This window comes from Colossoma macropomum, unplaced genomic scaffold (genome assembly GCF_904425465.1).
Source record: "Colossoma macropomum unplaced genomic scaffold, Colossoma_macropomum, whole genome shotgun sequence".
Taxonomy (NCBI): Eukaryota; Metazoa; Chordata; class Actinopteri; order Characiformes; family Serrasalmidae; genus Colossoma; species Colossoma macropomum.
The window spans coordinates 6,984,350-7,009,370 of record NW_023494805.1 but is presented as its reverse complement, the minus strand read 5'-3'; the positions used below and the strand labels follow the sequence as shown (position 1 = coordinate 7,009,370).

Sequence of the window (25,021 nt, the reverse complement as noted above, 5' to 3'; positions counted from 1 at the left end):
TTCTACTACCGCTGCGCACCAAATGCAGTTTTCTGAGGCACCTTTCCTGTTTGCATCCTGCCTCCTTGGACATGTGTCATCATAGCTTGGCACCTGAATGATCTGCAGACTAGATGGGCATGTCAATCAAAAGCTTATTGTAAGGGTCCAGCCTGCGCCACCGGCTGCCAGCAGAAGGCGACAGCGGCAAGGTGCCATAATTTTAGGGAACTCCAATTCCCAGAAGCCCTTGGGCTGATTAGGCCCAACCTGACACACCTGTGGACTCTTCTACTTAAACAGCAGCCCTTTGTCACACCTTTGCTACAAACGGCTCCAAGCCATACAAAAGGTGTTTGGTCCACTAAGAGCAAACAAGGGAAACAACGTTTGCCCCTCATAATTACAGGAAGTGTCTTTTGTTTTTTTTATTATCTTTTATTTCACGTTTCTAGTTCAGCCTTTGTTTGAGCTGCTTTCAGCGTTTCCTTGAGGTGTTTTACCTATTGTTGCCTTTGCTTCTCAGTGGCGCAGCGGTAACTCCATGGACTGCTGGTCAGTACATCAGTGGTTTGAGTCTGGCTCTGGGTCACCTCAACCCCAACAAACCAACAAACCAAAAAGTTGAATAAGGCACAGCCAACAAAAACACTGATGTTCATTACACAATTAGAAGCATTGTGATGTTCTTCCAAATCCACTTGGAAGAAGTTGAATCCTATCCAGGCCAACAATTCAGAGATATCCGTGTTAATCAGTGGTCCTTGAGAGCACACGCAGTCTCCTCTTCAGGACTGTAATTAAAATGCACACACTGAAACGATCTAAGGATCTAATGGAAAGACTGTGTCTTCGAAATACATGGGTGGGTTAACTGTAGACTCCTTTAGCTCTGAAAATCTTCAGAAATTAAATTGCATTCTCCATTTTGTGAACAATCCCTTACTATATCACCTTTTTTGATTATCCAGCAAACAGAAACAACAGAAAAGAATGTCTTTTATTTAATTTACTCAACTCAGACATAGGCCTGTGCTACTGAGTCCTCTTCCTTGGGTAACCATGTGGAAAATATCCACAATAATGGTGGTATATATACACCGATGAGGCATAACTGCTGGAGTTTTTAAATACTGTGTCCACACACTGTCCATTCTATTAGACGCACCTGCATTGTTGTTGTCACAGTAAGCACAGTACTGTTCACAGGATGCTGCCCACAGGACGCTGTTGACTGGATATTTTTGGCTGGACTATTCTCAGTCCAGCAGTGACACTGAGGTGTTTAAAAACTCCAGCAGCACTGCTGTGTCTGATCCACTCGTACCAGCGCAACACACACTAACACACCTCCACCATGTCAGTGTTACTGCAGTGCTGAGAATGATCCACCACCCAAATGGTACCTGGTCTGTGAGGGTCCATGGGGGTCCTGACCACTGAAAAACAGGGTAAAAGTGGGTTAACAAAGTATGCAGAGAAACAGATGGACTACAGTCTGTAACTGTAGACCTACAAAGTGCACCTATATAGTAAGTGGAGCTGATAAAATGGACAATGAGCATAGAAACAAGGAGGTGGTCATAATGTTATGCCTGAGTGTATGTGTGTATATATATATATATATATATATATATATATATATATATATATATATATAGAGAGAGAGAGAGAGAGAGAGAGAGAGATAGATATAGCTGGAAGTCAAAGTCAATCAAAAGACATCTTTGGGTTCCAGTTAAACACTGGAGATAACTTCAGTGATGTAACTAGGATGTTATTAAAAAAAATATATATTGAGCATCCCAATATGAAATGTACTTTCATGTAATTTCTTCTTTTACTTGCTATAATCATCTCAATGTATGGCACTCCACTCACTAGCATTAAAAAAAGGTTAACCTAAATATTGCATTAGATTACTTAGATTTTAAAATTAGAAATAATGAACATATTAAGGAGATAACTGGACGTCATCATCATCATCATCATCATCATCATCATCATCATCATCACTTTTATTTATATAGCGCCGTTCCCATGCTCAAGGACGCTTAACAATCAGAGAGCATCAACACATTAAACAACAACACATTAAACAAAAGGACAATATAGGTAAACATTCAAACATTCAAACATTTAAACGGAACAATGATAACACAGTGAAAACAAGTACGTCTTTAACAGAGATTTAAATGAAGACAGAGAGGTTGCATCCCGAATAGACTGTGGGAGGGTATTCCATAACTTGGGAGCTACTACATTAAATGATCGACCACCCATAGAAGCCAATTTAAATCTAGGAACATGAAGTAGGCCTAGATTTTGTGATCTCAAGGTACGGGATGGGACATATAGATGAAGAAGCTCTGCCAAGTGTTGAGGAGCCAGACTGTGCAGAGCTTTATACGTTATAAGGAGAACTTTATACTAAATACGAAATGCAATGGGCAACCAGTGAAGACTCTGAAGGGGTGATGTGGTCATTCTTTTTAGAAAAGGTGACGATCCTAGCAGCGGCATTTTGAACATACTGTGACCTAGTGAGGGTTTTGACAGGGAGGCCAGAAAAAAGAACATTGCTGTAGTCTAACCGTGATGTCACTAATGCATGCACGAGCGTTTCTACATCGGCTTGGCTGAGAAATGGTCGGAGGCGAGAAATATTGCGAAGATGGAAAAATGCTGTCTTAACAACGGAATTGATGTGGATGTCAAAAGAGAGCGTAGGGTGAATAATAACTCCGAGGTTGCGGACGTGGGGAGAAGGTGTTACTAGAGTCCCATCGATATTAATGCCAAGGACAGATGAGCTAGATATCAGTGACTTTGAGCCAATTAGAAGCAACTCAGTTTTGCTAGCATTCAGTTTTAAAAAGTTCAAACTCATCCATGACTTTATGTCATGGATACAGTCAGATAGAGCAGGTGGTGGTGTAGTCTGAACAGGGCTAACGCTAACATAGATCTGAGTGTCGTCTGCATAACAATGAAAACTTAAACCATGAAGGTGTATTATTTGCCTAAGTAGCAGCATGTAAATGGTGAAGAGCAATGGACCTAAAACTGAGCCCTGTGGAACACCCTTAGTCGCAGACACCATAGAGGATTTAGAGTAATTATTTAAGTCATGCGAGTCTAGACCTGGCTTTTTCAGTCAATTTTATTCTGAAAAAAGTGAACAAATTCATTGCATAATTTAACTGAACCACTGGAAGCTACTACTGGGGGGCTGCAGTAGTTTGTCAATAATGTTGAAAAGGGTCCTGGGCCGGCATGAGCTACGGTGGATCACCAAAGATAGATAAGAGGAACGTGCCCTATTTAAAGCATCTCTGTATCTAGACACATGATCTGCATAGGCTAAAGAATACACAGTAAGGCCAGTTTTCCTATAAAGCCACTCAAGACGTCTGCCAGTGGCTTTCATAGCCCTAAGCTCAATAGTAAACCACGGAGGAGAGCGGGAGGATGGCACAAGCCTTTGTTTAAGGGGTGCAAGAGCATCTAGAATGTGCAAGATGGAATCATTATATACAGAGAGAATCTCATCAGGACAGGACAGGGAAGAGATGGCAAAGAGTGGTGAAGCATGAAGTGAAGCAGAAAAAGTTAAAGGATCAAGAGATTTCAGATTTCTGTAAGTCACCATGGTTTTCTTAGAGTACCTATGGAAATGAAAATTAAAGCTGAATTCAATAAAATGATGGTCACCAATATGGGTGCCCCGAACAGCAATATTATCAAGTCCAGTTGTACAGATTAAGTCCAGTGTATGACCATGCTCATGTGTGGGAAAGTTTACATGCTGTGTGAATCCAAAGCAGTCGAGCACTGACATAAAATCAGTTGACATAGTCGAGGCCTTGTCAATATGTACGTTAAAGTCACCAAGTAATATAACAGTAGACGACAGAGCACACACTTCAGTAAGCAGTTCAGATAAATCCGACAGAAAGCTAGTCTGCATTGGAGGAGGACAATAGATTAGCATGGCAAGTAATGGAATCGGACCAGATAATTTACATACAAGTTGTTCAAAAGAAGAAGATCCTCTGTAGGAGTCTATCACAAGAAAGTTTAGATTATTACGGAATATAACTGCTAAACCCCCGCCTCTACCTTTGAGTCGAGGTATAGATAGGTAGTTAAAGCCGGGAGAAGCCAGTGAGTTCAGGTGTAAGTTTAGTAAGGCCATGCTACTAGTGTTCTCGCGATTAGTATCTGTTTCCTGCCAGCGGTCGACTTTGCACAACGGTCGCAAAAGAGCAGAATCCCTACCACGGCGTCCACGCTGTGCAGGGAGAGGGTCGCACGGTGTAGATGACCACATCAACGGTATTGCAGATGCTGAGGAAACAGTGTAGTGGAATGTCCGGTAGATCCTACTTGAGCGATGTACGTAGCGAGGGCGCCTAGCGATTCCAAGTGATTTACAGTAACTGTAAATCTCCGAATCGAGGCGTAAACGGCCGTTCCAGCTATGTAAGTCTGTTGATGTATACTCCAGTACCATGTTTGGGAGATTCAAAGCAAGTATTCCAAAACAGAACATCAGCCACCTGGCCAACCTCACTGGCCCTACGTCCACAACACGACAGAGCCATCGGACAGCGCCTGCCAAGGGAGGGGATACTCACTTACCAAACGGGCCGAGTAGCAGAGTGCACCGGGGAGGGGAACGGGAGAGAAGGCTTCTAGACGGCAATGCCGAGGCTGTAATAGTGGAAACGTCCAGCGATCCGGAGGGTAAACAACAATCCAAAATGCAGCGCAATATGACTCCAAAAATCAGGTAGGAAGACCGTATAGTCCAGAAAACAGTCCAGCATGAAAGCTTAGTGATGTGTAATCCAGCGACAACACAAAATCAAAACAAACACACGGACCCGCCAAGAAGCGGCTGCCAATAGCGCTCGGCGTTCTCTCAGCGGAAACGGAAGTCATGGCTGTCTGTGTAGTGTTGATGGAAGCTACCTGATCTATCAGCCTCCTGTGTATCTGTGGATTAGTTCATTTGCAATGTTCTCTGGAACTGCATGTAAATCAGCCTAAAAAAAAGTATAAAACAAACGGCTGTTTCGGATTTCATGGTTAAGAGACACACCGACTAACAGGGCAACTTTGAGCCACTTTTGTTAACAGGTAAGAAACACCTTTAAAAACTCATTCAGTCTGATTACTGAGCTTAAACACTCATTCTTAATATTCGGTTTAAGAAGCGAGCTTGTTTTTTTATATAAAGCAACGCAGCAGGTTCTTGCAGAAAACGCTACACGTTTACAAACATTATTGTCTTGTGTGTGATTGTAAATTACACAATAGACAGAAGTTGTTTTTACCTCATTGTAACAGTGATATTAATGGCAGCCCAAACTGACTTGTTGATACTGTGTGTGTGTGTGTGTGTGTATGTGTATGTGTATGTATATATATATATATATATATATATATATATATATATATATATATATATTATATATACACCCAACATACACATACACACACACACACACACACACACACACCACACACACAGTATCAACAAGTCAGTTTGGGCTGCCATTAATATCACTGTTATATATATATATATATACATATATAATGTAGGTGTGTGTGTGTGTGTGTGTGTGTGTGTGTGTGTGTGTGTGTGTTCCATTGACTTACACTAAGAGTAAAGTAGGTTTTTTCCTTCTCCTGTTAGGTACAGGTTTTCTTCCAACAACAGCGATATACTACTATCATAACTTGTACTGTAGTATAAATTTTGGTTTGGTTTGGTTTTTTTAATGTAAAATATTCCAGCACCCCTGTATTTCATATCTTCTCTGAACAAACATTTCTCTGTTTTGAATAAGTGTTTGTGAAGTCACACTGTCTGAAACCTGAACTATTTCCAGCCAGAAAACATAACAGCTTTTTGTTTGTTTGTCCCTTTGAAATGTTTTTTTTTAATATTTATATTTCTATAACTGCTCTTTCTTTTAACCCCATGAAGTTTGATGCTTAATCAACAGTCCTCTCTCCATGCCAGCCTGGCAGTGCTCAGAATCTTTGAGCTCATTAAATGTCCTTATTTAATGTACTTAATTCATCTAGGCTTGTGCTGTTAATATTGTACTCTTACTTGGGTAACAGTGTAAAAAATAACCACAGTAAACACAGTTAAACATGTAATATCTCCAATTATAAACATTTTAGTCCAGAATTGACAGAACTAAAATATGTCAATCATTGGCCACCAAGTTAAAAATAAGATAACTTAAGTGATGTAACTAGGATGCTACAGACCCAAATGTAAGAAAATTAATGAAAAAATGAAAAAATGAAAATTGCTTACATGTATTTTGTTCTTTCATTCGCTGTAGTGATCTTAATGCAGGTCACTCCATCCACTAGCATCTAAAGTTAAATGATTACATTAAACCACTTATATAAGATTTAAAAATTATAAAAAAATGATTATATCAAAGAGATAACGACATCATGGCTGTCTGTGTAGTGTTAATGGAAACTAACTGATATGTATGGCACACTGTGTGTCTGTGGATTTATGTTCATTTGCATTATTCTCTGGAACTTCATGTAAATCAGTATAAAAAGACAAACAGGTTTTCAGGTTTAGTTTCCTCCATTATCACATAGAACACAGATGGAAGGAGACACACAAAGTAATACAGCAACATATTTTTAATGTAAAATGGTTAAACGCTTCTGTACTTCATATCTTTTCTAAACAAACATCTGTTTGAATAAGTGCTTTTGTTTGTTAATCCCCTATGAGGTGCAATGCCTCATCAATGGCCCTCAGTATCACCTATAATACCAATAAAAACGTTTATTTTACATGCGCATTGGTATAAACAAATGCTGCAACTATTCCATTTTCCATTCAAAGGCACATTACACTGTGCTTTGTTTTCACACTACACACACACACACACACACACACGCTTTCTAAATCACTTTCCCTCTTGGGTCGCGGGGGGCAGCTGGAGCCTATCCCAGCGGTCATTGGGCAGAGGCAGGATACACCCTGGACTGGTTGCCAGTCCATCGCGAGGCGACTCCACCCATAAAAATAAACAATACAAAACACAGCTAGTGCAGAGGCATCTCATACACTGCAATAATGCAGCCTTTAATTACTTTATTATATTTTATTATTTTAATAATCTCACTAAACAATCAGACTAATGTTTTGTTTATTACACATTTAAATTTTTCCAGTCATCATATTTTAACACTATAAAGTTTGGTCAGTAGGGGGAGCAGTGTACTCACTGCTCGACCTCAAACCCCACATATGAGCTCAGCCACTGGCTCACGAGCCACTGAATGCTGTCGTCTAATTGGATCCCTACTGAAACAGTTCACGCTTCATGTAAACAATATGTAAATGAGGTGCTGGTAGGCTTGTGCTTGATTTCACGCACTGAAGTGTCAAATTACATTTGTCTTTCGTGGAGATGAATCAGACATGTTCACTATACTTAAATGGAAGGAGCTAATGTAAACATATTTAAGAAAGCGAGCCATACCAGTGTCAGAGCAGTCTCAGGAGATACTTTCTAAATTAATGGGCAGAGCCAAGGCCAGTAAGGATAACACTTCGCAGTAATTCAATTTTTGATGTGTTAAAGCAACACTTTAGTGAGATTAAATACTCATGTATGCCTTTAATGGTACAGTACCAGCAGCAGGGGAAAATCCTATTGAGGACTGGGTCCATCTAAACAAGACTGTTGATGCAGCAGAGGAAGGCTTGAGGAGGCTAGGCCGGCAAATTGAGGATCCGTGCCATGAAGTAGCCATGATGTTTGTTAAGTACTGTCCTGATCCTGCTCTCTCTGCTGTTTTCAAGTTCAAAGCACTGAGTAAATGGACAGTGAGCGAGATACAAGAACACTTTGACCGTTATCAGTCTGAATTGAGAGAGCAGACACCAGCCAAGACCAAATGGCCCCGTCATGTGAAACATGCAACTGTTCATGTACAGACTCCTGAACCAGCTGCCATGATGCCAAGCAATTGCCCAACGGAATCTTTTGTACAGAATGAAGCTGCTGCTGTATCTTCCTCACCGGTTGAGGACAACTGCCTGAAAGCGCTAGTAAGCCTTCTTGATCGTGCACTAACACAAAATAACCAGATTGCAGCCAAGCACTTCACCTCAACCCAGCCAAAAGCAAAACGATGTAAGGTCTGCAGATCTAATGAGCACTCCACTCTTACTTATTGTAGACAACAGCGCCTGTGTCTGATTTGTTTTCAGCCTGGTCATGTCAGAAGAAACTGCACTAATGTTGGACTTAATCGAGCTTCCCCATCATCATCTCAAGAGACACGGCCTTTAAACTAGGCAGCCTGCACCCAGGAGGGGAAGGTGTGGACAAGGATGAACAACTCCTCACTGATCTTGAACAATGTTTTCAGAATGCATGCACTCAAGCACCCATAGGCGCCAAAGTTATAGTGCAGAATATACAAAGAATTGAGCCATTTAATGAATTGTTTTATGTGCCAGTTAGTGTGAATAACGAATTTCAAGTACGGGGGATGCTTGATTCCGGATCCATGTCATGGCGGAGGAGGCAGAGGCAAGAATGTTGAATAAAAATGCACTACCAGAACCAAAACCTTTGTCTTAGGAGATAGTCTTAGTTGGATGTGGGGGTAAACTCACAAGACCTAAATGTGTGTATGAGACTGAGTTAAAGGTGTATGGGGAGAGCTGCATTGTGCCTGTTCTCATTGTGCCAGGACAAAAGGATGAACTTCACAAATGTGATCAAATTCCTCATACATCGGATGAAAGGGCCATCTTCCAGGGCCATGCCACACCACATTATGGTTGGACGTATTGTTACTCTGCTGTGGGGTGACGGATGGATCTCCATGAAGGTCACTAACCTTTCTGACCAGCCTGTCACTCTTAGAAGGAAAACTAAATTAGCTGATGTGTCACCGTGTTTAGCAGTGGAGGATTTTGAGATTTTTCAAGGTGTGAGCCAGGCTGAAGTGGCTTGGTGATCTTGATAATGACACCTGCTCCACAGATCTTGTAGGTGGAAGAGAAACTGGTCCAGCTGCTTGAGAAGTACCATGACATCTTTTCCAAACACCCTTTAGACTGTGGAGGATTTGTCCACCGCATCCGACTCACAGACGATCGACCGCTTCGACTCCCCTACCGCCGTGTGCCTCCTGCTCATTATCAGAAACTGCGGCAAATACTATCAGAAATGGAAGAACAAGGCATAATTCGTAAGCCTGTGAGTGAGTACGCTTCTCCTTTAGTCTTAGTGTGGAAGAAAGATGGCAGCCTAAGAATTTGCACTGATTTTAGGTGGTTACATGCTAGAACCATCGAAGATGCACATCCACTCCCACACCAAACAGACTGTCTTTTTCAGCACCATGGACTTGACTTCAGGTTTCTACAACATACTCATGGCTGAAGAAAACAAAAAGTACACTGCATTTACAACTCCATTAGGGCTACATGAATACAATTGTATGCCACAAGGACTATCCAACAGCCCAGCTTCGTTTATGCGCATGATGCTAAGCATCTTTGGTGACCTTAACTTTAGTAGCTTACTATGCTATCTTGATGATCTGTTAGTGTTTGCTCCAAGTGAGGAGGAAGCACTGAAGAGACTGGAAATTATATTCCAGTGGTTGCAGCTTCATAATCTTAAATTCAGTCCAAAGAAATGTCATTTGATGCATGAATCTGTCAAGTTTCTTGGCCATCTCATAGACAGCAATGGGGTTTCACTCGATCCAGCAAAGGTCGAGGTCATCACAAGGATGTCAAGGGCTGATCTTATGGAAGAGGATGGATGCATGCCTTCAGTGAAAAGGATCAAGTCCTTTCTTGGTATGTTATTCTACTACCAACACTTCATCCCCAATTGTTCTGCTATAGCCAGGCCGCTTTTTGCCCTCACTGCTGGACAGAAGAGGTGAGGCAAATTCAAAACAAACACGAAGTCAGGGACCTTACGCAGACTACAACCTAACGACTGGACTCCTGAGTGTGATGCTGCTCTCTCCAGTCTAAAGGAGAACCTTTTGCACAGTGTGGTCCTTGCACACCCAGATTTCTCACGCCCCTTTGTCTTGTCGATTGATGCTTCTTTGGACCGTCTTGGAGCTGTCTTATCCCAAATGCTGGCTGGTGAAGAGAAAGCCCGCCCCATCGCGTTTGCAAGTTAGTCCTTGACTAAATCTCAGAAATGCTATCCTGCACACCGTCTTGAGTTTTTGGCGCTCAAGTGGAGTGTATGTGAGAGGTTTAGTCATTGGTTAAAGGGTCATTCCTTTACAGTATGGACAGCGAACAGCGATGGGTATCCAAGCTTGCACCATACACATTTGATCTAAAGCACATACCTGGTAGCAAGAACACTGCAGCTGATGCTCTGAGCAGGGATCAAGCGCTGAGGACAGAAAACAACGTTCCGTGGATGTGCTTGTCATTACAGACCATTTTATGAAGCTGGCTCACGTGTTTCCATGTTCAAACCAGATTGCGAAACAAGTCACCAAGAAGTTATGGGATCATGTCGTGTGTGTGTGTGTGTGTGTGTGTGTGTGTGTGTGTGTGTGTATGGTTTTCCCCAGAGAATACACACCGATCAGGGCGCCAAATTCGTCATGCACTACAGCATATCACTCCATGGGCAACAGGGGAACTGAGAGATTCAACTGCACGCCTGGCAATATGCTACAAACTCTCTTCAGGAAAAGTATAAGTGGCCTGAGCAGATTCAAACGTTGACCTTTGCATACAATGCGGCTGTACACGAAACAACGGGGTATGCCCCTTTTCAGTTAATGTTTGGTCAAATCCCAAGACTCCCTGTCAATGTAATGTTCAAGCAGGTACTGTGTGATCCTGTAGTTGTCGACCATGGAAGTTTGTGAAAATGCTCATGTCGTATCTAAATGAAGCGGCTGGTATCGCACAAAAGCATCCAGCCAAAGAACAGCATAGACAAGCCGAAGGTCACAACAGAAGGGTCGAGGGAACACATCTCAATGTAGGGGACAGAGTACTCATTGCAAACAAGGGAGAAAGAGGAAAGAGAAAACTTGCTGATAAATGGGACCCAACAGCCTACACTGTGGAAGACAGAAATCCTCAGACCAATCATAAAGTTGTCCTTCGCAATTTGATTCTGGATATTAGTTTTCTGCCTTTAGATACATGTAATGAGATGACAAGCAATGACCAGTTCAGTGATGGATGGCCAGAGAACGAGTCTTGCATTCTGGACTCATTTGAGACCTCACAGCATGGAAATCCAGAGGATATAAGTACTGCCTGGATATCAGATGATTCTGAAGATGCAGAGAGTTTCATGTCATATGTTGATGATAATCCCAGTCCAGAAGATGATGAATCTAGTATTCCAGAAGATGACAAAGAGAAGAACTGTCTCATACATAATGCTGGTGTAGATGGTCCAGATTATGATTCAGACCAATCAGTCATTACAGACACAATCTCAAATGCTCCTGGCTCATCAGAACACACTAGTACTGAAACACAGTCACACATCACTGACACACAGGGAGTTGTTAGGTCTCGTGCAGGTAGAGTTGCAAAGAAGGTCAGTCGCTTGGTTGAGTGTATGGCTCGAAAGTCCTTTAATGTTGAGGATTTTGCTAGCACAATCACTAAGAAATCCCAATCACTTCTTTGTTTTTTAGAGCTCCTTTTGTCGAGTTAGTGCAGAACATTTTGGAAGGATTGTTTTCATGTTCACTATGAATTTCAGAATGTAAATGGGGCCAGGTTACTATATGGTGTACAAGGCACCATATCATTCTAGGAAAATCTAAGGCCTGATCAACCTTGGGTTCCTCTTAACCTGTTTGGCAGGTAGCTCATAAAGCTGAATTACTGTAAGAAGGTTCTTTATAACCTGTGCCAGTTACGATTAGATGTGCTTTCCAGATACTAAAGTCTAGCATATATTCTGGAACCGACTGATCGGGAGTTTAGTGAAACTCAAGGGGAGGTGAATGTAACAGATGTGGATTTCACATAAAATCCTTCTCTGCTTTTGTCCAATATTTTGGTAAACATCCTTTATTTATTTTACATCAGGGACAATTTAGGGTATTCCTTTGCCACATTAGGGTATTCCTTTCTTTTTTTTTTTTTCTTTATATAAAAAAGAACAATGTATTGTACAAGATTTCATGTTAAAATATAAACGTGTATTTTTATTTTAGTATATTTGCTCCATCCTTTTGTCACTTTACTGCTTTCTTTGCCTCTTTGAGTTACTTTCCTTTGGGTACAGTTTTGCCACTCTCATTTTGTACACAGAAAGAGAGTGAGAGAATAAATTCCCAGTCATATGGCAGAGCGTGTCCAGTCTTCCTCTTTTCCACCGGTAACACAACGCAGAGGGTTTTGGAGTATAGAGGGTGCAGTTGAGCTGCACATGATTGCATACACTGGTTACACAAAAGTTTTGTGAATCAGATGGAGAGAAGTTTTTACATCGTTAAAGGCGTCAAATCTGCACACTTTTATACACAACTCTGATGAATAAGGGCTACTGTGCCTGTGCTTTCGCTAACAGTTGCCAGACCATAATGGGTAGTAAAGACTGTTGAGGTGTTTAATGTGTGGATTGTGTCTCTTGTTCTCCACAGTCATGAGTTCAGCTCTGTATCTGATCCTGCTTTTCTCAGGTCAGTGTAGCTTCATGATCATCTGTAAAACTCTCTGCTGCTTCATTACTGTACTGTCATGCTGATGAGAGCTTTCATCTCTACAGCTCTATGGACTTTCTCCTTCTGTGGGACTCGTCAGTTTCATGTGGTGGTAGATGCTAAGGCCTGGACCGACGCTCAGCAATACTGCAGAGAGAAGTTCACTGACCTGGCCACCATTGAGAGCCAAGAGGAAATGAACGCTCTAATAGCTGTTCTCAACGGAACAGCAGGCGACTTCTGGATAGGAATGAGCTACAACACTGTAAGCAGCTGTATATGATTACGAGAAGGAACCTAGAAGAAAACTACTCCTCTAACATTTGAACATACATATAGTCTGTGGTCAGTGCCCCCCTTAATTCAAAACACAAATTGCAAGGCCAATTGAGTCCAACAAGACCTGATATGATAGTGCTAAATCTTCACACAGCCAAGATATTTATGATAAAATGGTATAAAACATAAGACATATAAACCGTCTTTTGTATTACGTCAGGACTAGCTGAGAACTCACATGCAACATCTAGAGCACCCAACAAGCAAAAATAGTACATATTAGATAAAAAGAACTGTCACGGATGCCCATTAACTTTCAAACTAGTAACTTTTATAATGGAAAGTTTAGTTTGATTCATGTTTGATTCAGTGATGCATTCTCAAGTCATCATCTGAGATTCAATAGTGCTAGGTTTTAAAGAGGTTGCCTGTTTCATCCCATTTTTACACCAGAATATTAGACCTACTGCAAACGCAAGAGTCTGATAAGAAAACTACAATGGCAGCAAAGTGAAATGCACAGAAACTATGAATTAATCACTCAAACATACAACTAAAGGTTAGACTTCCCTGTTAAAAGTTTCAATGGGGTTTAGGTCAGGGGACTGTGATGGCCATGTGACATAGCTAGAATTTCATTTAAAAATCTCCTGGCACTTTTTGGAGTATATAATGCAATAAATCCTAACAGATGGTATTATATGCCATTGATTCTTTAGTGCTGATTAATGTAGTTGGGGTGCTTATTTATTTATTTTTTCTGCACTAATTTGCCATTATAAGGTTCTAGCTGCAGATCAGTCAGTGCTGCTGATAAATGTGGGAAAGCCTGAGTTTAAGGAATACGGTTTATTGATTAGTTAATGCTTAAGGACAGTCAAAAGTATCTGAAGACAATAATTTGTTAACATGAATTGTTTACTGTACTCCCAAAGCTACACAATGCTGAAATAACCAACATTTTGAGCCAATGTTGTAACACAATTATAGAGAGATAATCCCATTCAAGGTTTTAAATCAGCTACATCAGTAAAATCCCTATGGGCCTTGTGACTGTCATTATGATTTTATGAATATTAGTAAGAGTAGTGAAACTATTCAATTGTGGATGCATCATTTTAAAACGTTTACTAAACTATTATTTCTCTCTTTAGAATTGGGCGTGGTCAGATGGTAGTGCCATCTCATACAGTGACTGGATGTCTGGAGAGCCAAACAACATTGGGATTGAAAACTGTGCAAAATTCAGTAATCAATACGCATTCAAATGGAACAACATACAATGCTATTTACTATTGCAGTTCATCTGCTATAAACGTGAGTAATATGAGATGAAATGCAGTTCATCTATTACAGATCCAGTTTCTTTATTTTGAATGTTTATGTTCAGAGAAGCGACACTGGTTTAGTTAATATTTGTTAAAGTAACAATCAGCAACAAATTCACTGATTTAATCTAATGTAATACTGTATAAACTTTGTGTAAAACCAAATCTCTGTTTAAGGTCTTCCACTCATCCTGATTAAAGAGCCGAAGACGTGGAGAGAAGCTCTGAGATACTGCAGAGACAATCATGTGGATCTGGTCTCTGTTCACACTGAGGAAATTCAGCACTGGGTGGAAACAGCTGTTTATTATGCCTCCACTGCTAATGTGTGGATGGGTCTGCGTCACACCTGTGCTCAGAACTTCTGGTTCTGGCTGAGTGGATCGACTATGTGCTACCAGAACTGGGCTCCGGGGAACGGGACACGGGTGGAAGACTGCAGTGGAGGAGAAAGATCAGGAGCGGTGCAGTCTGGAAGTAAGAAGTGGGTCAGTCTGCCAGAGAATCAGAGACTCAACTTCATCTGCACCACCTCTGAGGGTGAGACCAAGGCTTCTGTATACTATAATAGCAAAGATTCATTTTCAAATATAAAAAGATTATTTCTTAATTTTGTTTCTTTCTTTTCAGAGTACTAAGAAAAGATTCATGCACAGCACAAATGAAACTGGATGTTTTTCTTTTTGAGTTTTCTTTTTGAAGTGGTTCCTGTTTTTCCTGAATTTCTATGTATTTTCTGTTATTCTAACATGAAATAATATGTAACTCTTACCTTCTAAACCCAGCATCCCATTTTTTAAACTAAAGGCTTTCAAAAGCATTTTAATCATCTATGAAACACCTGGACAAAAAATAATAAATTATTTAGATGAAATAATCAAATGATGATTTGTGTGTGTCTTATTTGCAGCTGTAAAGGTTGTTTATCTCAAACAACCTCCTAATTTTAAGATGTTAACAATATTAAGTTTATTTAATTCACTGTGTATAACAGGACCCACATATAAGCCCCTGAAAGGACATGGGGAAAGAAATGATGTTTTTTTTTATACTGGGTAAAAAAAAAAAAAACTCCACAAACTCTCACAAATTTTCTAGACATAATTATCTCAGGATAATTGTCTGGAGACAGTCCTTAGTGATTTCTTGAGTATCCATTGGTCAGTTTTACTCATAATGTAGACAGACACACAAATCCACCAGTTACACACGGTGAGAGGCAGATGATGTGTATGTCAGCGCCTCTTTATAGTCTCATAACTCCGGATGTGACTCACATACAATCTCACGGTAAGATGGAATGGAAAGGGCGACTCTACAGATTCAGGAAATATTTGAATCATATTTCTGCAATGTATTACAAAACAAAGATAGTGAAACATATGTAAAAACAGTGACCATGCCAGGTCAATGCCATGCCAGGAACCAGCACAGACCATCATGCAAACCAGCATCTAGTGCTGGTCAGTTGCAGTTCTTAAATTTATCTTTCACACCAATACCTGATTAAGGAAAGGGTGGGAGAACATATTCACAATAAAAAAGGTGTAAATGGGCAAAGTTGTGATACGTTTGCCCGTAACAGGTGCAGAACATTCTCATAGATAAAAATGGAGTAATTCAAAGTCAGCATTAACTCTATGAGAGAGGCTAAATAGGAAGACTGCATAAATTCTATAATATATAAAACATGATATGACCAAAACCAAATGAGTCATAAAGCAGATAATCCAAACCTTCTAGGAGTTTTATGTTACACCATGTAAATTCTGGGGATTTGAAGACGGTAGAAATGTCTAATTGCACGTAACATGCTGAAGAACACTTTGTAATGTGGTTGTGCTCTAGACTCCTTGCCTGAACAGATGACTCTGATAATTGGGATGTTAAAAGAGTATTCAAATTGAACTGGGTCAAAACTTGGTGAAGGGTGGGTCTTCTAAGGTGTGAGCAAATTATCTAATATTGTCCAAATGATGTCAAAACCGAGACCGAACAAAAGTAATACCACACTAATCAAGTCCTGAAAAAATTTAGGCAGATGCTACTACATCCATTTGTTTACAGAGAGAGTACACTACATGTGCATAAGTATCCAGACACAGGATAAGTGAATTAAGTTCAATTTTAGGTATAACTACTACTGACACACAAATGATGAAACAAAATCAATTATAGAGACCTATAAAAACAATAGGTCGCTAGTGGAGTGAACATTGAACACTGAACAAGAATCCTTTGGTCTGGACCAGAAGTTTATATGCAGAGGTTTATACCTGCCAGCTTGATGCAGAACTGAATGTCATAGGGTCGACAAACATTGCGACACTAGCTGTTCCTTGGCCTTTTTGAAAGCTGCAGCACATTCCAGGTACCAATTCTGGTGTTTTCCCTTGCACAGCAGTTCATTGTGTGGAATTTGGAATACATAGGCTGTAATAGTTTAATACTGGAAGAAGAAAAGCTGTTTTACATCCAGGGCATCGCAAGGCCAGTTTTAGGGGGTCTCGGTCAGGTAGTCCATAATCCATGTGATGATGGATTCATCCACCTGCATCAGCTGTTGCTTCTCCCCTAACAGCACACGCTGTATGGTGTTGAATGCACTGGAGGAATCGAAGAACATGATCCTCACAGTGCTGCCTGGTGTGCCCAATGTCAACAGTCTAGATGACATGGTCATAGTGACATTTGACAGCACAAATGTGTGTGTGTGTGTGTGTGCGCGTGTGTGTGTGCGTGTGTGTGTGTGCGCGCGTGTGTGTGTGTTAGTATGTGTGTGTGTGTGTGTGTGTGTACATTACACCTTTCTTAAACCTAATAAGCAACATAAGCAGGTGCTTAAAGCCCCACAGCCACCAGGGCCCCCCTAATGTCTGGGTTATTACTTACATAACTTAGACACTCTGGCTGTAATTAATTCAGACTACGATACTCAGGTTGGGATTAATCCAGGTTTTGATTCTCAGGCTATAATCAATCCAGGTTTAGATAATCTGGCTGCAATTAATCCAGGTTTAGATACTCAGGCTGGAATTAATCCAGAATTAAATAACTGAGCTGAGATTAATCCTGGTTTAGATAATCAGGCTGGGATTAATTCAGGTTTAGATACTGAGGCTGATTTAATCTAGGTTTAGCTACTTGGGCTGTGATTAATCCAGGTTTATACACTCTGGCTGTGATTAATTCAGATTAAGATACTCAGGCTGGGATTAATTCGGGTTTAGATACTCAAATTAAATTAATCCAGGCTTACTTATTCAAGATGAAATTAATCCAGGTTTAGATACTCAGGCTGGAATTAATCCAGAATTAAATAACTGAGCTGAGATTAATCCTGGTTTAGATAATTAGGCTGGGATTAATTCAGGTTTAGATACTGAGGCTGATTTAATCTAGGTTTAGCTACTTGGGCTGTGATTAATCCAGGTTTAGACACTCTGGCTGTGATTAATTCAGATTAAGATACTCAGGCTGGGATTGATTCGGGTTTAGATACTCAAATTAAATTAATCCAGGCTTACTTATTCAAGATGAAATTAATCCAGGTTTAGATACTCAGGCTGGAATTAATCCAGAATTAAATAACTGGGCTGAGATTAATCCTGGTTTAGATAATCAGGCTGAGATTAATCCTGGTTTAGATAATCAGGCTGAGATTAATCCTGGTTTAGATAATCAGGCTGGGATTAATCCAGATTTATATACTGAGGCTGATTAATCCAGGTTTAGCTACTCGGGCTGTGATTAATCCAGGCTTAGATACTCAGGCTGGGATTAATTCGGGTTTAGATACTCAAGTTGGAATTAATCCAGGTTTACTTATTCAAGCTGAAATTAATCCAGGTTTAGATATTCAATCTGAAATTAATCCAAGTTTAGGTATTTGGGCCGTGATTATTCTAGGTTTATATACTTGAGCTGTAATTAATCTAGGTTTAGATAATCGGGCTGGGACAAAACCAGATCTATTAATGAAAGCATGACATTATCATTGGTACCAACAGTTCCAAGAAAAAGGTCACCAGCATCACCGGATCTCACGCTGTGTGACTTTTTGTTGTGGGGGTACGTAAAGGATTCTGTTTATGTGCCACTCCCAGCAACAATGGATGATCTCTGAAATCAGCGACACCTGACATGCTCAATTGAGTGTGGGATGAATTTGACTATGGCGTTGATGTTGTCTGTACAGCTGGAGGAGGTTCATATTGAGCACTTGTATAATGACATAATAAACTTTATGCTCATTTAAACCATTTGCAGTTTACTGCATTGTTCTGTAATGATTCACAACTGAAATAAATCATTTTGAAATCAGATGAATCTTTTTGAATCACCCTGTATTTCAGACAAATCAACTGAATCAGTCAAGCAAATCAATCGATTCCTTAACTGATCATTCAATATGACAAATCAATGATTTTTTGATTGTTGAAATGATATACTTTTTTATTTAAAACCACATTATGTAAAAGTTCTTTGTTAAAATTGAAAAAGTAGCATTACTGAGTCAGAAGTTTAAGAACAGACTTAAATACGGGGAGCGTGTGCTGCTGCGAGTTGCCCTGTAAAGCCTGGGATAATCGTTTTAAAGTCAGCAGTATCAGATGAGGAGTTTTACGTTATATGTCCTTATGTATTAATGTCATTCTCACAAAGTTAGCTCTACTGTACAAGTCTGCTTGTTTGTGAATTCATTTGCATTTGTTCAGTGAGCCGTCATGTAAATCATCATAAAAAAGGAGGAGCACAAAACAAAGAGCTGTTCTGACTTTAGTTTCCTCTTTAGTTACAGACACCAGAAACCGCAGGAGACACAAACACAAACAGAGCAGCTTTACCAGCCATAACAGGTGAGGAACACCTTTAAAGATCTAAACACTTAGGCAAACTGAAAGCATGTGTTCTTAATATTCAGTTTAATAAACAACCTTGAGGTTTATTTTATAGTATACATCAGAAAGATGTGTGGATGAAAATGCTATGAGTATACACTCATTTTCTTACAAACAGCTGTAACTTCAAGAGGAGACAGCATCTGTTTCTATCTGACAGTAACAATGAAAGAGTACATATAATATAATAATGAAGTTACTGATTTGACTTCCAGGTTTGCTCAGTTTTACCGACAAATCCTGCTGTTTCACTTCACAAACACTCTAGTCGAACGGTTTCTGAAAAGGCCTTTAAGCTGCCAACTATTGTCGAAGTCGGTACAGCCAAAAAAAGTAACTTATTTAAAAGCGAATAGATAAAAATGTTATTAATATTATTATTAAGCAACATTATTATATGTAGTCTTATTGTAAAGTGTTATCTAATTATTTAAACAAAATAATTTGAGCTATTAAAGCTCGTTTTTTATGTTTTTTATGCTGTAGCCACTCTGTTCTCCCTGATTGTGGCTTCTTCTTAATGTAACTAAAAGAAATGTAATATCAAACGGCATGATCTGATGTACTGGTAGTAAAGACTGTTGAGGTGTTTAATGTGTGAACTGTGTCTCTCTTGTTCTCCACAGTCATGAGTTCAGCTCTGTATCTGATCCTGCTTTTCTCAGGTCAGTGTAGCTTCATGATCATCTGTAAAACTCTCTGCTGCTTCATTACTGTACTGTCATGCTGATGAGAGCTTTCATCTCTACAGCTCTGTGGACTCCCTCCTTCTGTGGGACTCATCAGTTTTATGTGGTGAGAGTAAATAAGAACTGGACCAACGCTCAGAAATACTGCAGAGAGAAATTCACTGACCTGGCCACCATTGAGAGCCAAGAGGAAATGAACGCTCTATTAGCTCTCGTCAACGGGACACAAGGTTATTTCTGGATCGGACTGAGACAGAAAGTTCAACAGAACCCCATTGTAAGAAATGTTGAAAATTTAGAGGATAGAACTGAAAAGGAGACTAAATCAGTAGAATACATGATCAAACTACATTATGAGAGTCATTTAAATATTGATAACCCAATTTCAATATGATTTTATGCATGTATTTCTGATTTTATCTAAGCTTCTTATATGACTCATGTGATTGTGAGGATGTTTTTATGATGAGCACTGAGAGGTCAGTGTTTAAACAGTTCACTGATCAGGTATTAATGTGTTTCTAGAGCTGGATCTGGTCAGATGGGAGTAGCTCCTCATACAGATACTGGAACCCTGGAGAACCAAACGGTGGTGTGGGTGATCTCTGTGTGGAATTATCATATTACTCTGCATATTACCCTGCATACAGATGGTATGATTCAGACTGCAGTTCTCAAAAAACATTCATCTGCTATAAAGGTGAGTCATATAAGATGGTGAAATACAGACTGTCTGTAACAGATTCAATTCATCCACTTTTAATGTCTGTTTTGGAGCAGTTACACTGACTCAGTGCTTTGATATGCAGATATGAATAGTGAATTATAGGTTGCGTTCACACTGCAGGGAAAAGCAGCCCAAAATCCACTTTGTTTTTAAGAAGGTGGCAGTGTTTTTCGATCCTGTTTATACATTTTTTCTTCTTTGCATGGTAGAGTTTTAACCTGCATTTGTGGATTCAGCGACGAACTGTTTTCACAGACAGTGTTTTTCAGAAGTGTTTCTGAGCCCATGCAGTGATTTCCACTACAGAATCATGTCTGTTTTTAATGCAGTGTCGCCTGAGGGCCCAAAGATCACGGCCAGCCAATTTCTCTGGATTCTCTGAATCCTTTAATGTTATTATGTACTGTAGATGATGAAAGTTCTTTGCTATTTTACATTGAGAAACCTTATTTTTCAAATTTGCACTATTTACCTGCAAAGTCTTTCACAGAGTGGTGAACGCTTCCTCAAGCAACTTCATTAGTTGTGTTCCACCAGTTGTGTCAGCATAACACAACTTTGCCAGTCTTTTCTTGCCCTGTCCCAAGTTTTTTAAACATTGCTAGCACCAAATTCAAGAAGGGCATATTTTTTTCAGAAAACAATAAGATTTCAACATTTGAATTGTTGTTTTTGTGCTATTTTTTGATTCAATTCAGGGTTTAAATGATTTGCACATCATTGCGTCCTGTTTTTATTTACATTCTGCCCAGTATCACAACAGTTATTTTGGAAACAGGGTTGTAATTGTCATTATCGATAATGTTGATACTAAAAATGACAATGAATCTTATCATATTATGTATTTTATTAGTTGCTTTCATTTGAATTAAAGAGGGGAAACAAATTATGCCAACTAAATACATACATGACATACTGCATACGTGACAAAAAAGCATCATCTAAAAAGACGACTTCTTATGAGATCTGTAAAACTGAGCTCACTTTTGATGGCAGCATGACTGTGAGGATCCAGAGAAACACATTCATGGCAGAAAATAGAAAAGTTAAAAGTAGAAAAGTAGCATGATAGAAAAATAGAAAAGTAGTATGCTGCTGTCTGCTTTTCAGTGAGCTCTGATTTGGTCGAAGTAAACACGGCTGGCTGAAAGGATCAGCAGTGTTTTTGTCTAAACTGTGAGTCTAAATTGTACTTTTGTACTTTTGAACTGCTTGGCCACATGGCTAGGGATATTTTTGAAAACATATTTTTTTCCTGCTCACACAAAAATGCTGTTTTAAGTCACTGAAAACAGTGTTTTTGGAAAATGCTCTCCAGTGAGGAGATTTTGAAAAGATTCTGTGTCTTGATATGGACAGATGTTTTTAAAAGCGCTGTCAACATGTTTGTGTTTGCTGCTGAGTACTGAGGAGTGGTGAGCATGCTTTATGGCCCTGACATGGCTGATAAGCGGGCTGTTTCTGTGCGCTAAGTAATATCAGGTGATGTTACTGACCACACAGACTAATTCATTCATCTTTGCTTTATCCTTAGAGGAGAAATCATTTGAATAGCAATGCAAAGTTCTTGTAGAATCAAACTGCCTCCATAACACCACTTAGGCTATGTTTACACAGCAGATAAAAGTGGCCCAAATCCAGCAAAAACAGCAAAAAACACATTTAATCTGACATTTTCAATTCTGATTAAGAATTGAAAAGAAGTGGCCGCGCCCTTTTTACAGCAAGCTCGAACACATTCTGGATGATGAGTCCAGCTGTCAGTCAATGAAGCTTCATGATGGCTCCTGTGATGCTGGCGAAGATGAAGCTGAAAGGGGGGCTACTGGCGTTCTTTCGAAGTCATGATTGTTCACCTCTGGACAGGCGTGCCATGTAAAGCCATGTGAAGCTGCGTGTTCTTTTGCTCGTGTGGACAGTTTAGTAGCTGATCTGATAAATGATAATGTAAACAGCCAAACAAAAAAAATCGGATTTGCTGAGAAAATCAGAATTGGGCCACTTTTATATAATGGAAACAGGTAGTGATGCACAGTGAATCCACAGTGAATAATGTGTGCAGAAAAAAGTGAGTAATTAACCAAATGTAATGATGGGTGAATTCTTGCTCTTCCTCTGCTCAAGAACGTCCACTCATCCTGATTAATCAGAACAAGACGTGGAGAGAAGCTCTGAGATACTGCAGAGACAATCATGTGGATCTGGTCTCTGTTTACACTGAGGAAATTCAGCACTGGGTGGAAACAGCTGTTTATTATGCCTCCACTGCTAATGTGTGGATGGGTCTGCGTCACACCTGTGCTCAGAACTTCTGGTTCTGGGTGAGTGGATCGACCATCTGCTACCAGAACTGGGCTCCGGGGAACGGGACACGGGTGGAAGACTGCAGTGGAGGAGAAAGATCAGGAGCAGTGCAGTCTGGAAGTAAGAAGTGGGTCAGTCTGCCAGAGAATCAGAGACTCAACTTCATCTGCACCACCTCTGAGGGTGAGACCAAGGCTTCTGTATATTCTAATAACAAATATATCCATATTCAGATAGAAAATCATGTTTCTTTTTTCTTTCTTTTCAGAGCTTTAGATTAAGGATTCGGGCGACCACTAATGAAGCTGGATCTACATACTGCACTTCACAGTAGTGTGCCTTTTCATTTCTTTTCAATCTCATTATGTTTTTACTGAATTTGTCTGCTGTATATAATATGTTAGCACATTTATTAAATCCACAAGTAATCCATAAGAATTTTTTTAAATCCACTAATAAGCAGCTAAACAAGTCTCATTATACTGTTAACTAATGGTCCTTAGAATTTTCATTGTGCAAATTAAATTAGATTTACATATTTTAATAAATGTACACACTATATCTCCAAGTCTGTAGATACCTGTTCGTCAAGTGTTTTTTTTCTGAAATCACTCCAGCTTATTTCAAAGGTATTTGATGGAGCTCCATCTTACCCAAGGCCTTTTACTGGTATAGGTTACCCCCTACACTACACCAACTACTAGGTGAATTTGTTTATTAAAAGGAGTGCCTATGTACTATTGGATGCATAATGTATACATGTTGAAAGTATCAGTAATACCTGTCTGGATTGTATCTTATAATTCTTCCTGGACTTCAAAATAAATAAATAAACTGTGTTGAAGACTGTATGTAAAACTGTTTTGACTTGTTCCTGCTCTTCATCACACTCGATTTACAAAGAAGGTTTTATTTTTAGTCCAGTGGTCACCAACTCGCCTGCCCCACCATCATAATGAACTAACTAATAAACCCAAGTCATGTAAACATGGGAGTCCAGAGATAGTAGCCTACACTGTAAAAAGTGTCTCGTCAGATCTACTTAATAAAAGCACTTCATGTGGTAACAAGCAATTGAACTAGTTTTATTTAACTAAAAAAAAATACATTGATTGAAAGAATCGTTCATTTAAAGTATTTATTTAGGTTGAATGAAACTTTGTTTTACTTGTTACCACATGAATTAATTTTTACGTAGATCTGACGAGACACTTTTTACAGTGTACGTGAAACTAACATAGCAGGCTGTAGCCTCTGAAAGACTCAATTCAGCAAGGATAATAAGTACGCTGATTATTATCTGTGTTGACGTTCATATGAGTCATCATGTTATTTGTGATAATTGATCATCTAAGTTAGTGCAGCTTTCAGGTATATGAAAACAGCAATATGTAAATGTATAGGCTCTGTTAGATTAGATAACAGAGCGGACTGTGCTACCTGTTTACTGTAACTGTGGATCTTTGTTTCTTTGTATTTGTTTGCTGGAGCTTCATGTAAAGCAGCACCAAAAAAAGAAACAAAAACAAAGAGCTGTACTGAGTTTCATCTGCTATCAGAACATAGACACACACACATACACACTTCTAAGCCGCTTATCCTTCTGGGTCGCGAGCTAGAGCCTATCCCAGCTGTCATCGGGTGGAAGGCAGGATACACCCTGGTCAGGTCACCAGTCCATCACAGGGCAGACAGACAGACATACACATTCACTCACACACAGAGGCAATTTAGCATGTCCAATCAGCCTGACTGCATGTCTTTGGATTGTGGGAGGAAACCGGAGAACCCGGAGGAAACCCACGCAGACACAGGGAGAACATGCAAACCCCACACAGAAAGGACCCTGGTCGCCCAGCCGGGAAAGCGAACCCAGGCCCTTCTTGCTGTGAGACAACGGCGCTACCCACTGCGTCGCCTCAGAACATAGACTGATTCTTTAAAAGTTGCCATGGCAGACCTCTGGGCTCTGGTTTGGATTGAACAGAATGGGACACTACATATATAAAAGTATCTAGACCCCTGTTCTAATGAGTGAGTTCAGCTACTTTAAGATGTATCCACTGCACACAC

At 39.8% G+C, this 25,021-nt stretch overlaps 2 protein-coding genes across 2 annotated transcripts in view; both read left to right on the top strand.

The window, feature by feature from the left end:
• The window catches only part of LOC118826236 (macrophage mannose receptor 1-like), a 55,369-nt gene that overhangs the window by 14,774 nt on the left and 15,574 nt on the right, over positions 1-25,021 (top strand). The gene's annotated exons all lie outside the window — the stretch shown is intronic.
• Positions 4,976-15,105, top strand: LOC118826237 (macrophage mannose receptor 1-like). The gene is made up of 6 exons (XM_036597143.1): positions 4,976-5,124; positions 12,661-12,699; positions 12,786-12,985; positions 14,154-14,316; positions 14,505-14,867; positions 14,958-15,105. Exons 2-6 carry the CDS (start codon positions 12,663-12,665, stop codon positions 14,963-14,965), a joined length of 771 nt encoding a protein of 256 aa, XP_036453036.1. The 5' UTR covers positions 4,976-5,124; positions 12,661-12,662; the 3' UTR covers positions 14,966-15,105.

Excerpts from the sequence above, each read along its gene's own strand:
- LOC118826237 (XM_036597143.1), top strand. The coding sequence starts at position 12,663 with ATGAGTTCAGCTCTGTATCTGATCCTGCTTTTCTCAG. Across the intron at positions 12,700-12,785 it reads TCTGATCCTGCTTTTCTCAG|CTCTATGGACTTTCTCCTTC; the intron begins GTCAGTGTAGCT and ends TCATCTCTACAG. Across the intron at positions 12,986-14,153 it reads TAGGAATGAGCTACAACACT|AATTGGGCGTGGTCAGATGG; the intron begins GTAAGCAGCTGT and ends TTCTCTCTTTAG.